This window comes from Seriola dumerili, unplaced genomic scaffold (assembly GCF_002260705.1).
Source record: "Seriola dumerili isolate Sdu_G_001 unplaced genomic scaffold, Sdu_1.0 BDQW01000242.1, whole genome shotgun sequence".
NCBI lineage: Eukaryota > Metazoa > Chordata > Actinopteri > Carangiformes > Carangidae > Seriola > Seriola dumerili.
Genome location: NW_019174497.1, coordinates 2250907 through 2265900, shown reverse-complemented (window position 1 = coordinate 2265900; position 14994 = coordinate 2250907). Strand labels below are relative to the sequence as shown.

At 41.1% G+C, this 14994-nt stretch overlaps 2 protein-coding genes across 3 annotated transcripts in view; one reads left to right on the top strand and one right to left on the bottom strand.

The window, feature by feature from the left end:
• Positions 1-1550: 1550 nt before the first annotated feature.
• LOC111229886 (unique cartilage matrix-associated protein-like) lies at positions 1551-5680 on the bottom strand. The gene is made up of 5 exons (XM_022756394.1): positions 5623-5680; positions 5370-5432; positions 5179-5274; positions 1760-1858; positions 1551-1685 (listed from the first exon to the last, which is right to left on the bottom strand). The coding sequence occupies exons 1-5, from the start codon at positions 5678-5680 to the stop codon at positions 1588-1590; spliced, it is 414 nt and encodes a 137-aa protein (XP_022612115.1). The 3' UTR covers positions 1551-1587.
• Positions 5681-8248: 2568 nt separating this feature from the next.
• The window catches only part of LOC111229588 (cyclin-dependent kinase 17-like), a 32316-nt gene continuing 25570 nt past the window's right edge, over positions 8249-14994 (top strand). For both annotated transcript variants that reach the window (XM_022755969.1, XM_022755968.1), the window contains exon 1: positions 8249-8557. The gene's annotated coding sequence lies outside the window, so the exon portion shown is untranslated. The remainder of the gene's footprint in view (positions 8558-14994) is intronic.

The following is a 14994-nucleotide window of genomic DNA, read 5'->3' as shown; positions in this document are numbered from 1 at the left end:
TGGGTCTTGAGTGTTTATTTTTGTCTTCCCTATATCGCTCCCGCTCCCACCCCCACTCCAAAAAAAAAGAAGGAAAAAAAACATGAAAAAGTTAAATACGAAGCATTTAAAACCCGTCAGTATGCATGTATTACATATTGTTGCAGAACTGTTCTTTGGAGTTGTAGAGATTCATGTATTAAAAAAAAGAGGCTTGTTTGCACGTGTTGTTGCTTCTTTGACAGGAAGTAATTATCAAGTTAGTGTGTATGCACACGTTTCTTACGTCAGAAAGTGTTATTTAATATAGATTTTAATATGATTCAGTTAATATATTTAATTAATGTTATTGCAAGCGAGTAAATGTATAGTAAACATGAGTAAATACAGTATATTCATACTTATTCTGAGTGTGAATACCAGGTGCTGTAAAATGATGCATCTATTTAACCCAGGATACCTCTAACCGCTGAAACCCCAAACTTCACTCTGTTATCTGCTTGATACTTAATGGCTTTTTCTAATTGTATGAGAAAGTTTATAAACATGATTTTGAACTGGTGACATTAGTTTTAGAAGTCTGCTGATATTTGGGGGTTTCACAGACCTCAGCTGTAAAACATGCTTCAGTACTACGGATTTCTATATGGCTTAATATATGTGGTTGATGTTTACAGAACTTTTTAAGCAGCACTTCCCAAATAAGTCTATTGGGTTTTCTGATAGCAGAGTTTTATAACAGTTTGTTATAAAGAGGACATTAATGGGCTTTAATTATCCTAAACTTCAGTAATGCAACTATTCGTGATAACATAACGTACATTTATTTGTCTGTTAATGACTTTTTAAGTTATTTATAGCAAAAATCAAACTTCTCAGATTGACTCTGCTGGTTTTCTCAGTCCACGAAACAGCGATAGTTAATTGACTAGATTTGCTTTTGAGCTGTTTGTTGAACCAAGCGGGTCGAATGAATTCACCTTGTGTTTTGGGAAATTGTGATTGTGGTATTTTCCTGACATTTCATAGAGCAAATGAAATTGATTAATCGTGAAAAAACAAACAAACAAAAACAGTAGATTCATCAATAATGAAAATAATTGTTAGTTGCAGCCCTAAACAAAAGGAATAACTTTTAGTTCATGCATCACCAAAACCTATAAAACATCAAATATTTACTTATTTGGTTTAATAATATGCCTTAGGGTTATTTTCCTCTTTTGTCAACTTCTTGAAATATTCAAACACAGTTTGTAGCAAAGCCAATTGTTACCGCTTCAATACTTTTCTACATATTTAGACTTTTAGAAGAATAGACAAAAAATCTGATGAAAAAAAAAGAAAAACTTTGCTATCGTTACCATTATTATTATTATTACTTTATCACATACAGCAGCAGGATCTGTGGGAGCTTAAACACTGAGGACGTAAAGCCAATCAACAACACAAGGATTAAAAACAAGTGAAAAGATTTGATTCTGTTGTGATGTCTCTGCCGTGTAACTGTCACGGTCTGTGGTGAAGAGCATCACTGTGTAGCTTCTTTTAAATCTCGGTATCCTGTCAGCTCACAGCTTCACACCTCTCCTCTCTTACTGGCCCCCAGACTCAGATGGAGTGACGGTTGTACTCGTGGGGAGGATGCATCCCGTCGTAGTGAAACTCCCTCCACTGCTCGGTGCTCTCTCTGGTCCTCTCATTTTGTTCTGGAAGATTAAAAGTATTTTAGCGGATGAATGAGCTTGTCCCTCTCAGCTGCATCAGAGATGAGTTCACATACCATCATGCTCCTCTTCAGCGTAGCTCTCAAACTCGTTCCTTTTCTCCTCGTGAAACTCTCTTTTCCGTTCATCTGCAGCCAAAACCAGCCTCTGCTCAGCTGCAAGCACAGAGGAGGAGGAGGATGACACCACTGAGTGTAAGGAAGGAGTTGTGAAGACACCAGAAGTGCTGAACTAAGTAACTGGCTTTGAACTACTTTAAAATTTACAGAAACATCAGAGAATTCAATAAAAATTTAAAAAATTGACTTTTTAAAGGGACAATGCACCTAAAAGGACTCCATAGGAACCAAATAGTTGATACCCAAACAGCAGATACATTGATCACATACCAATTGCTGAATTATTTAATATCTGCTTCCCTGAGACTCACAACAATGTAGCATTTAGAAAAAGTATAATGTTTGGAGCCCAGATTGGCTCTTAGAGATAGAAGATATTGAAAAGACAATGAATGAGTGAAGTCAAAGAATCTGAACTGTAATAATAACATTTATTGCTTAGAAATATTTAATATGGCATGATGAACAGCTGTGGTGGAAGATGTATTCAGGTCCTTTACTTGAATAAAAGTACTAATACAATAATATAGAATATTCCATTATAATAAAAGCATTCAAACTGCATTCAAACTCCTTAGATACAATTACATATGCAAATGTACTTTAAGTATCAAAAGTGCTTACTCTGTAGAAACATTGGCCCTGTGACTGTTATATGTGACGTTATTAGATTGTTAATGCATCATTGTGTAAGCAGCATTTTACTTTTGTGTAAGAGGACACAAGGCAGAATCACCTGATTGATCTTTAACAAAGTGAAATTTTAATCTGAACAGAAACTAGTAACTACAATTATAAATACATTTATTTGTTTGACAAAAAGTACAACATTTCCCACTAAACTGTAATGGACTAGAAGTGTAAAGTAACAGAAAGTGGACATACTCAAGTAAAGCACAAGTAAATCTACTTAATTACTTTCCATCACTGGAGAACAGACCAGAAATAAACCTCAGCAACAAAAAAAGACCCACAATTTCAGTTCAGAGCTCATCTACGAGTAAAGACACGCAGACTCAACACAGTGACTGCTGAACATCACAAAACTACAGGCTGAAAAAATATCGCAGACCTGAATCACAGAGTCTGAACAAACAATGCTTTCTATGAACTTTGTTAAGCTGGTATTTGCTGTAAAGCTGTGATTCATAGAAGCTGATTGTATCCAAGGCTGGAACACAGAGACAAAAAACCTGTTGGAGAGAAGTTAGTGACTCATCTCTCACACTTCTTCTTGAAAGAAGAAGAAGAAAGATACATGTGGGTAGACAGTGACATTTTTCTTAATACAGACCACTGAAGTCAATGGCTGGGTCACTTGTTCCTCTTGTTCATACTGACTGTGAAGAGATCCCTTCCTACAACAGTTATAATGTAAGTGATGGGGGACAAAATGCACAGTCTTCGCTCCAACCACTAGTGAATTTCAACAGCAGCTGATATGAGACTTCAGCAGTCTGAATGACACCAATCAAGCGTGTATTTCCCAACATTACAATCTCTGTAGTCGGGATGGGTTAAATTAAATTGGCTTAAATTTAGAATTTAGACTAAAGTTAAGTCGACTAATACAGACTCAGCGAGGTGAGGCCAAAGACAGCCTCCATGTGTCCTCTCCGACAGGTGAAGAAGACCAGAGCACACAAAAGCAGTCGTCTGTTGTGTGTGGGCAAGTCAGTGTCAGTGAAACTCAAATACTGATTGCAGTAACATTAGGAAGAGCCATTAGTTGAGATAGGAAAGGTTTGGGATAGTCATGCTAACCTTTCCAAAATCAGGTCATGACCTTTGACCTTTTACCAGGACTCCCTACACAAGTCTGTGCGTGCCGTGTGACCTGGAGCTCAGGTTGGGAATTCCAGCCACTTGGTTGTAAATTGTAAGTTTTAATGTTTGTAAGATGTACAGACGCACTGCAGACTTGCAGATGAAATCATATTTAATGGAACGGGTTTTGACGGCAACAATTTACCATATTTGGTTTGTCATCTCTCTCGGACAGCTGACCGGCTTCAAGTCAAACAGGAGCATTTGTTTGGAGTCTACATGTTGGATGCCAAAACTTCAAAAACCTCGAAATCATACCTCACACCTTATCCACTTATACTGCTAATACATTTATCAAATATTTTCCTTTGCAAATTTCACCTACCTACCTGTTAGAGAAATGTTGTGCTTTTATGTAATTATGCAGCAGGAGAGGCTCTTCAAAGTGAGCCCAATTTATTAGTCCCACTTTTTTACTTGGTTTCTCTCTGACCCTGTTCTGCCTGCGTGTCGGCACATTCCACATTCAGCTCCCAACCGCTCACCCACTCACTCGTCCATCTCAGTCCTTTCACTGTGTTCTATGCTTTGTGTTCATTTTATTCCTCCGTTCACAGACAAAGTGTCTTGTTGTTGTTACATGCACACAGCCCCACAGCATGTTACACAACTCCAGTTCAGAGCTGCAGTATCTCTGTGTGTGCTCTCACCTCCCTGTTGGCAGAACTGCTGTTAAATCACCCAGGAATGTCAAACACTGTACTGTATGTGAATTTTCATGAAACGTTTGAGGGGGATATTGACAGATCGACACCGATGTGAGTGAGCTCCGTGCAGCCCTGTGACTCCTGCTGCAGCCTCCAGCAGAGGAAGCAGAGCTGCTGTGTGACGAGACAGGTCTGAGGTTGTCTCTGGTCAGATCAGGTCCAGAGAGCAGTTAACAGCTGCTGGCTGCCACAGTCATAAAAACATTCAGACTGCAATAAACATGTTTTTCTTCCTGTTCATTCAGACAGCGAAATATCTGCATTTAAAAAGTAATTTCATCTATTACTGAGCCCCAAGTTTCAGTTTCTTAAAACCAGAGGAATAAATCTCTGGGGTTATATAATACAGTGCCACATGTTTAAAGTACAGTACCATTTCTCTTCATGCCTGGGAAGAGGAATTATCTCTTGTTCTACTCAGGATTCAGCTGCTTAGAAAACTTTGACTTCAAGGAAACAATATGTAAAGTCATGACAAGAAACGTGAAGATTTCTTTCAGCACTTTGGCAGATTTTTTTCTTGTATTAAGTGGTAAAACTTGTGACAAACTTCTTGCACACTATAAAGTTTTGTACACAGGTGTCTAGCATCAAAAACTCTTGACTGTGAAGAATCCAAGTCAGTTTTTCAATCATAATAAATCACTACTAATAAAATGAGTACGGGTAATTAACACTATACAGGATTCTTTGGTTTCTCCTTTTCTTCAAAATGACTGATTCAGTAGAACAAATGGTTTTCTAGTGAATCATCATTGATCCCATTACCAAGATGGATGTTGACATTCATTCAAATCAGTGTGAGAGTAGATCTGAACTCACCATTAATCTCATCCTGAGATTTCACGCCCCGTCTGCTGCGTCTTCTGAAGAAGTTTGAGGCATCGGCCTCCTTCATGAAAATCCTCTTCAGTGGACCTGCAGTGAAAGCAGGAGGAGGTTCAGCTCACAACATAAAGGGATAAAGAGAGAGGATGTACAGCACAAGAGGTGCAGCTGATGCAGCTCCTCACCCTGTGGCTCTTTAGCGCTGCCTGTGTTGCTGGGCACAGCTGCAGAGTCGGCCTCCGGAGACACTGGGCCAGAGAACAAAACATGAAAAACACAGAATCTAAGCTCTCGTGCTTGACTCTCCATGTAAAACAAATACAACAAACAGCCTATCATTATCCTGCCTAAACAAGATACTCCTGATACACAAATCCACATGCAAGTGAGATGCAAAAAACAAAAACCCAAATCCAACATTCTTCTGCATCAACTCACGGGAGAGTGCAAGGAGCACAGTGAGGAGAGGCAGGAGGGTTGCATACGTCCAGGACATCTTTAGCTCTGTGTCTGAATTGTTGGGATACAAGCAGTGAACGAGACCAGGAGGGAGAGAGGTGAGTAAGATGTATGTGAGAGGTGGGGTGGGAGGCCCGAGGAATATTGACTGCCTGTCAGAGGAGGGAGGGAGTGACCATGCAGATCTGATAAGAGCCAACAAACAGCAGAGAGGGGACAGGAAGGTGCTGAGGATTCAGTTTTGACCATAAACTTATTTCTTTCAGTCACTGTCCTGCAATTAAAATAAGCTGAGGTGACACCGTGCTGTATATGGACTTAACATTTACTTTTTGGGCCTGCTTCTTTAGTCATACCATAGAGGGGAAAACTTAGAAATGACACTACAGGCTGAATATGCAACACTTGTCTGGTTAATACCCAAAGTTACTAGAGAAAAGATGGATGACAGACAACAAAAACACTGCTCCAGAACTGGAGCAGTGTTTTCTTGCCAAAAGTCTCCTTTGCAGATGCGGTTGAAATGGGCACCTCAACAAGGCCGCTCTCTCTGGTTCTGCGAAAGTATGCAGCTGCCTGTTTGCTTGAGTTTTTTCCCACCTGAATTCTGGCTGTGCCCCAGTTGCTCAAATTGTTTTGTGGGGCGATCCAAGGTGGAGGGATTGATGCTCGGGGAAGTTGGAGGGAGGGTTTGAGAATATGTGAAGTGAGAATGTTTTGCTCAAGTAAGTGAGGAAAACATGTAGGGGGAGGAATTCACTCTAATTTGCACCAAATGAATATCATATTTGAACTGAACTAGGACAGTGAATTGAAAGGAGTTTGAGAGATTTTAACAGTGAGTCAGAAGGTTATCTCAAAGTCTTTCAGATTTGAATGAACTTTGGTGTTGTGTTTGATCAGCGTCCCAGGAGGGGATTAGTTTTTGGCATGGACCTGGAACCAGAACTTGAAAAAATGATTTCCATATTGATTTATATTAGTGCCCAGTGATACACTGTCAGTACTAGAAGTCAGTAGATGATATTACATGCTGAACAGTTCAGGATCGTCCTAGTGTTAACTCTGCAGAGAATATATTCAGGCATTGTTTTTCCATGTGATGAGCAAAGAGGAAAACTCTTTCAGATTCTGTCTTTTTGTGCAAGGACAGATGTATCCAATCACACTGTGTCACAGATGAGGGGCCACATTTGACTAACTGGCACAGAATCAAACTTGATCATCTCACATTCATGTTTAAAATCTGGGACCCCCTCTCAACTGACCTGGGATGCCTTTGTTTTGTTCTACCTGGTTTGGCATATATATATATATATATATATACACTGTTGCTCATAAAGTTGGAATAAAATATTTTTTTCCTTTTTCTATGAAATGATTGTGACAATGTGATTTATTTAATTTCACCTGGGTAATTGGGACACATAATGTAATCATTGCACCTGGTCAAAAGTGATTACTGATGCATTTAAAAAGGAATAAACAGAGGATTGTGTCTGAAAACAAAATTATTCCAACTTTATGGGCGACAGTGTATATATATATATATATATTTATGTTTGTTCCTACTAATGTTATGTGCTCCCATTACTGAGAACTGTAATGTTTCTTTTTGTTTTGTCACATGTGTATTATTAAAATGTTCAAAAATTAAATCAAAAACAGTTTGTTTTTATCTGCTATTTTGAATTTTTACGTTATCAGCCTTCTAAGTAAAGCGTGTTGACTGAATGAACAGTTTGACAGACTATTACTTGAATCCAACAACATTAGAGCCTCTCACATCTCATAGTGCAAGCTTCACATACAGTTACAGTTGAGAAAACACCTCATTACTGACCGCCATAGGGATGCAATGGATGTATTAAAAATGGACGGGTGGCCATTGAGGCTGCATATGCACTTTGTTTTCATTAATGACGCAGGTGTCTACTGAAATCCACTCAGATGGCACTGGATGAGGAAGTTCATTTTGGTGTGAAAACACCCTGGAGCCTATGTGGCTACATATTTATTGCCACATTTGTTATTCTCATGTCATGTTTTTTCATGTCTACAGACTCATGTTAGAAAAACTAATAACTTGGGCTGGGTGATTATCTTCATACTTTATCTAGTCTACAGTTTATTAGGTACACCTAGCTAACACTGATACACCTTCATGAAGGGTATAATGTTACAGAGATTGTTTTAGAAAGATATTGATTCAACTGTATGATCATTTTGCAGATTGTGCTGTTGAATTGCACTCTCATGTTGACAGGTGTTCCTATTATTTTGTTCACCTCATTCAAATTAATGAGACATTTACATTTTATAATTGTATCATACAAAGAAGGGTTTATTTCAGGACTGCTGTATTAGACTGTATCAGGTTTAGCAGGGTGTACCGGCTGGGTGTACCGGCTGGGTGTATTGGTGTGGAGCTGTAGGACTGCAGTAGGGGCCGCTGTGGAGCCGCACTGGCCGCCTCTGTGTCGTTTCTATCACCGACAGTTGGGTGGCGCTATTTCCCTGCTGACATTTAGATGACACGGCTGTGTGGTGGCAGGCAAGCAGAGGACACGCTCAGATCAACCAGTAATCACCATCGTCCCTCACACTGCCATGGTGTCTCCGACCTGAAAAAGAGAGACCAACTGCAGCGCTTCCTATTTTCTACCGGGAGTGAAACTTTAAAGCCTGAAAACGAGTCATGCTGCTGGACACCACAACCCCGCGGATATAAGCGACATTGAAGAGCAGAAAGTAGCTACCACCACCCCGAAACCACAAAGAAGAAGAGGGAGAAGAAGCGGTCGGTGCTAATTCTTCTTTCTTTTTTTTCACGCTCGGAGGGAAAGACGGCATCCGGCCTGAGAAGAAGCTCCGAGGTCGGGGACTCCGCGCGGAGCAACGCTCCTCGTTTCTGGTGAGAGCTCTCCACATTTTCGGTGTAGTTTGCGACGATTTACCGCAGAGAAACGGCGACTGAAGCGCCAGCGAGTGAGAGCAGCGCTGACTCAAGAAACATTTCCACCAACAACCTGCGCTGAAAACAAAACGAGCTCAGCCACAATGCAGCAATGTTTACTTCACAGACCTCCGTGTGTGAATGCTGCCGTTTGTCGTGTGAGCTCCTCACTTTGTCCCATTCACCGGCCACTGTTCAGACACACTGTGGGGGTTTAGCTACATGCAGCACACACGAAAGGTACAACAAGTTCACAGTGGTTAATAGTTCATCACTTCTTCTGCTCGCAGGAGTTTAAACATTTGTGTGTGCTTTGTTGTCAAATACCACTCGGAGCAACACAAGCAGTCAGTCTGCTGCTGGTTGGTTGGTTGTCACTAAACTATACGAGGCCGGGTTGTAAAGAGGGAGGGCTGGCTTGCTGCTCTGCATGTATCGTCTTGCATATTTGCTACCAAAACATTCACTGACCCACATTTCAGAGATGTCCTGTCTTACTGGTCTAAATATTGTTTCACCAGCTACATGAAGCACAAAGCGCGCAAACTGTACCAGACTGTGATCTCTCTCTCTCTCTCTCTCTCTCTCTCTCTCTCTCTCTCTGTCACACACACACACACACACGTACACGCACACATACAGTCAGCATTTACAGCTTTAAGCCTTTTCAGCTGTTGCAGGTACTTGGTGGGCAAGGCCAGGACAGGAGCCTGCATGGGAAACTGTGGGAGAGACTCCTGCAGCTTCTAGGAATGTCAGCTTTCAATGAATTCCTGTACTTGTTCTTATGGGAAGTTAACCTGTGTGTGTGTGTGTGTGTGTGTGTGTGTGTGTGTGTGTGTGTGTGTGTGTGTGTGTGTGAAGAGTGTGAGTGTGAGTGTGAGTGTGTGTGTGTGTGTGTGTGTGTGAAGAGTGTGAAGTTAGCAGGATGTCCAAAAAGGAAGACATTGTTCTGGAAGGGGGGGATTCTCATGGCAAACTGATGAGGAAGTTCATTTTGGTGTGAGAACACCCTGGAGCCTGTGTGGTTACATATTTATTGCCACATTTGTTGTTCTCATGCCATGCAATGTTTTGTTTTGTTTTTTTTCATGTTAGACAAACTAATAACTTGGGCTGGGTGATTATCTTCAGACATTATCTACAGTTTATTAGGCACACCTAGCTAACACTTGTGTAATTTAATGAAACAGTCTTGTAATGACTCCTACTTTCACGAAGGTTATGATAGCCAGTTTATGTTTATATTCTTTCAGAGAGGTGTTGGTTTAATTTATCTGTCATTTTAGAGGCTGTAATTTACAGTTGGCTTTTATTGTGTTTTACTGAGAGATGTTTCCTGTATTATCAAGAGCACCACAAACTTCTACCTAAGTTTCTGCAGCATAAGATAAGCCAGGGCTTTTTTTTTTTTGGTAGGAGTGCTGATATGATACTTGAGTTTCAGTACTGTTACCAAAACAATACTTTTTTAAAACCTTATTTCTTATGTAAATCAGTCTTTTTCCAAAGAGTCGTTTTTACATTTAGCAAAGGAAACCGAACTTCTCAAATGTTCTAAATGTTGCGTAGCAGCTGTACAGGACCTGTGCTTAAAAAATTAAGTCAGAAATATGATTAAAATCAGACACCATCTGATTGAAAAAGTAATGGAGCAAACACTCAGAGCCTTTGACAGGTTTTGAATCTGTGAAGCAGCTACATTGTGGTCAGTTCCTAAAAAAAGTACTGAGGTTGGATTCACAGTCCTGCTTGTCACTGGTTACAGTTCATATTGTTTTTCTGATGGCTGAATGAAAGAGCTGTCATAGCACTTTCTCCCTCTCATTTCCTGTGAGCTGCTTTCAGTTTGACAGCCACAAGCTGTTGAGCTTTCCTTGCAAGATGTCTGTCATTCAGAAGCTTCAGGAGGTGTGTTGGTTTTGGGCTCAAAACACCTCGTGATGAACCTGGTACCTTCAGGAGGGCAGGGAGCTGTTTGGGGGGCAGTGTGCCCGTGTGTGTTGGTTTGACGTGGGGTCGTTCCCTTGGTGAAGGCCTTGGGGATGGTGGTAGCAGGGTAACCTGACCCGCTGTGAAACAGCTGTAGCTACGCGGTGCTGATCCCTCGAGTCCCAGTGCAGATCAGATGATGGTCCAGTATGTTTACGGGTGTGTGCGAGCGTACACATGAATGGGTGTGTTCTTCCTAAAGCATCATACTCTACCTTTCCACATGCAATGACACACAGAACAGTTTTAAACCAAACTTCATAGACTTTTTTGGCGAAGTTTGGCTTTAAATTCCATGTCCCTGTCTTTTGCTAATACAAGTGTGGGCTCTCTGTGTGTATGTGTATGTGTGAGCTCATGTTTAAGCGGCAGGCCAAGACAGCTGGCTGAAGGTTAATGTGTCACCACTCTCTGGGGAGCAGCTGCTATGTCACAGGCACCACTCCTGTCTATAGATAGCCATGAATACAAACTCTTCCTCTTTTCTCTGCTGCATTAACACAAGAATTTTGGCACTGGCATGCAGCTCAGTCCTCTCACATGCAGTTGCCCCACGAGAAAAAAATGCTGCTGCCTGCAAGTTTGTCCGCTGTCACTCCCTGACTCTCTATCTGCGTCTGAATCTGGAAGTGTCTGCTGGTACCAAAGACCCCCCACCCACCCTCCTGCCTTGAGCCAGCTGGCTGAGAACCTGTTTGATTGAGTTATACAGTAATAACTAACGCCACATATCTGGGTCGTCATCTGCGGTATTAATGTCCGAAACAGGTGAGGGACAAATATTGCCTTTTTTCCCGTCACTCTTGGCAGGATTTGCAGGAGCTGTCTGAACACTTGTCTGGTCTTTATTTGGAAGGAGACACACTCACATCGTTATCCACACCAACGTTATTACAGCCAGAGTAGCTTCGCATATTTGAGATGCGTTGAAGTGTTTGTAATTAAGTTTTCACTGGTTTAATAAAAAGCATGTTAAATCCCTGTGTTTGGGTTTTTAATTAGCGGAATTTAGAAACTCCCAGGCCCACTCAACCTCAGCTCAGTAGGTTTTTCTAATCAGTGACTGTAGACCGCTGTTCAACAGCTAAGGATGAATGTCAGGTTCCTGCTTAATCAATTTTCCATTTTAATTTAAAGCTTAGTGAGTCTCTCACCACTCACTTGTTGGAAAGAACAAAGGGCATGATGGGAAGTTTTCCCACAATGCTTTCCTTTTCTTCAGATGCACACATCTGTAATGGAGAAATGCAGACAAGAACTGAAATCAATAGTTGATTAGTCAACAGAAAATAATTGAATAAGGATTGTGTCGTTTATCAAGCAAAACATGCTTCCAACTTCTCAAATGTCACAGTTAGCTGTTTTCATATCTTCGTGAATTTAGTTCTGTTGGATTTTGGTTGAACAACAGCAATTTGAAGACATCACTTTGGACTCTGGGAAATTACAATGGGATTAGGTCTGCAACTATCAGATATTTTCATTATTGATTAATCTACCACCTGACAACTCTTTTCTGAGACAGAGAGAGTAAAATCCTTACAACGGAGAAGGTGACACTAGGTAATGTTTGAAACTTTGCTTGAAATGTTACTTAAAGTGTGGCGCCTCAGTGGGGCACCTGGTAGAGTAAGTACCACATATAGTCTCAGTCCTAATCGCAGCGGCCATGGGTTCGAGTCCGACCCACGGCCCTTTGCTGCATGTCATCCCCATGTCAAGAAAAGAAATATTACTTAAACTAATTGATGATCAGATGATTCATTAGAGATTGATCAGTTGAGTGATTAATCAACTTAATATTTGGGCTCCACAGGGATTTCTCAGCAACATTTTACAAGTTAAGTAGTTAATTGAAAACTGTAATCATTACTTGAATGCAGCCTCAACACTGGCAGAAAGAAATCAGTTTCACTGAAGTGCTGCAGCATACAACTGTGCCTGGCATACAGGCTGTCTGAAATTACTACAAAGGCTCCTGAAAGCCGCTTGTGTTTGCAGTTTGATATGGAAACTGATATTCTGATAACCCCATCCTGCCGTCTGCCCTCTGTTAGATAGCAGTCTGGCCTGTTGTTCCCTTTTAACAGCCATGAAAGGCTATCAGGATCTGCTGGGGCTGCTGGTGCGAGGATGAGCGCCGCAGACGGGCAGGGAGGGAAGGCTAATTGTCGCTCTCTCAGATGCTAATGCTCTGCTCACAAATGCACACCGGGTGACTTGACTCAGGCGCAGATCAGACGAGTCCACGCCTGGGCGATTATCTCCATAATGAGCCAAAGAGGAGTCTGTTGTAATCATGCTGCCTTTTATCTAGAATAAATGAAGGTCATCAACATATAAATATAATAATAAGAATAAAAGTAATAATATTAATGATAAAAAGAAGATTAAGAAGGCTTATCTGTCACAGTTCATGCTGGCCTTTCATCTGTGTTACATGTAAGTGGTGCTTCATTTGGTGTGTTTCATTTCAAAGTCATTGTTTATCTATTCAAGACATTTCTGTAGGGAAATTAGTTTTTTTTTTTTTTTTTTTTAATGAATAATAATTCCATATAATTCTGGATGTACTTATAAACTTACATACTATATACTTGTATTTAAATCTCAGAGGTTGCCCACATTGTGAATATGGTAACCCACAACTTTGATTATCAGTAGTAAAAGTGTAGCCGAGGTGATGAGCCACTCAGATCCTGATGCTTCTCATTCCGTGATGAGTTTAGTTAGTGGATGACAAGCTAAACAAAAGCCACGCTCATTAGATATCTGGCATTCGATGTGTGCAATAGTGCGTCACATGTTTTCCCCTCAAGGTGAATCTTGCATCTCATAAAAATGTCCTCATTTTTTCTGATGCTGGCAGAGGTGATCTTTGTTTCTGACTGTGTGACCTACACTACACAGTAAAACACTGTGGGAAACCCTCAACAGTTTGTAAAGGTTAAACAAGTGATCAGAAGAAGTGACCTTGAGCTGTGGAAAAGGTGACAGGTAAAATTAGGGCTTCAAGTAATGATTATTTTCTATTGATTAAACCTGTGATTATTTTCGTATTAATATATGAATGTTCTTTGATCTGTAATACATCAAAAAATGTGAAAAAAGCCCATCACAATATCCTAGAAGACCAGATGACTCCATCAAATATCTTATTTTATCTGATCAAACACAAAACACAAAAATATTTAATTAGCTATGAGAAAAAGAAAAGCAGCAAATTGTCACTCATTTGAGAAGCTGGAACCATCAACTGTTTAACATTTTTGCTTGAAAAATGACTTTAATGATTAATCAGTTATCAAAATGATTATTGTTGCACTAGTATTTTATCAGTGTCTTACATTCTTCATTTCAAACAATTAATTAATCATAAAAACTATTTGATTTAGAGAAAAAAAGAATTGAAGATATTGAAAATGGTCAGCCCTAAACGAGCTCAGCAACACAGATTATACATTTGTAGCTGTTCTACAGTAGCGCCTGTTCTTCCTGTGGTCTACAGAACTGTGCTACGGCTCAGTGTGCTGCTAAACTGCAGCTACTAACCTGCAGTAGTGAACTTGTTCGTCTACTGTCTGACTGCAGGCAGTGTTGGGCCACAGAGAAAGCTTAGAGAGGAGCAGGCCTGTCACTCAAGCCGCTGTAACCATGGCAGCAGTGTTAATCAGCCAGCGTTGAATCTTATTGCCTGTGAGATCTGTTGCTGTGCGTCACTGGTCTGGCCTGGCCTCCTTCGGCCACAGGCTCTGGCTGAGGTGTCTGTATTACACACACACACACACACACACACACACACACACACACACACACACACACACACACACACACACATCAGCACTGACCAGTCTGTCATTGCTGCTCAGCCCTGCGGACACAGGTGACGTGTGACGAGCATGAAAGCAGGCCGAGGAAAGAATGTGTGTCAGTGGGGATGGAAAAGAGGCAAATATGACGAGGCTCTTTGTGTACCCGGCCTTGATGAGGTTCAAACAGGTCTCACTGCTGAAGTAAAGCCTCACCTGCTGCTGTGTGTGTGTGTGTGTGTGTGTGTGTGTGTGTGTGTGTGTGTGGTGAGCATGCCTGGTTGTCATGCTCAGCACTGCTCAGCGCAGCAGCACACAGCATGGCGCTACCTCCTGCATCTCCTGAAAAAGCCCACTTTTCACTCTGCACAATGCAGCCTTTATATACGGCCCCCATAATGGAGCCAGCTCCTTCACTCATGTCCTCATTGTCTTGGCCAGGATGAGAAAAGGCTGCTCTTTAGAAAAGCAAGGCTGAGCTCACCCGTGAATCATGCCAACAGTTACGCTTGTTCTCTGCCTACTTCTGTAAGTGAGGCAACCAGGGGAAGAGAGACAGGAGTTTTCTAGACCCCCCACCCCCCCACCCCTTTC

Coding starts and splice junctions, on each gene's coding strand:
- LOC111229886 (XM_022756394.1), bottom strand. CDS start 5,680: ATGTCCTGGACGTATGCAACCCTCCTGCCTCTCCTCACTGTGCTCCTT. Junction 1,859..5,178: donor ATCTCAGGATGAGATTAATG/GTGAGTTCAGAT, acceptor CTGTGCTTGCAG/CTGAGCAGAGGCTGGTTTTG. Junction 1,686..1,759: donor CGCTGAAGAGGAGCATGATG/GTATGTGAACTC, acceptor TTAATCTTCCAG/AACAAAATGAGAGGACCAGA.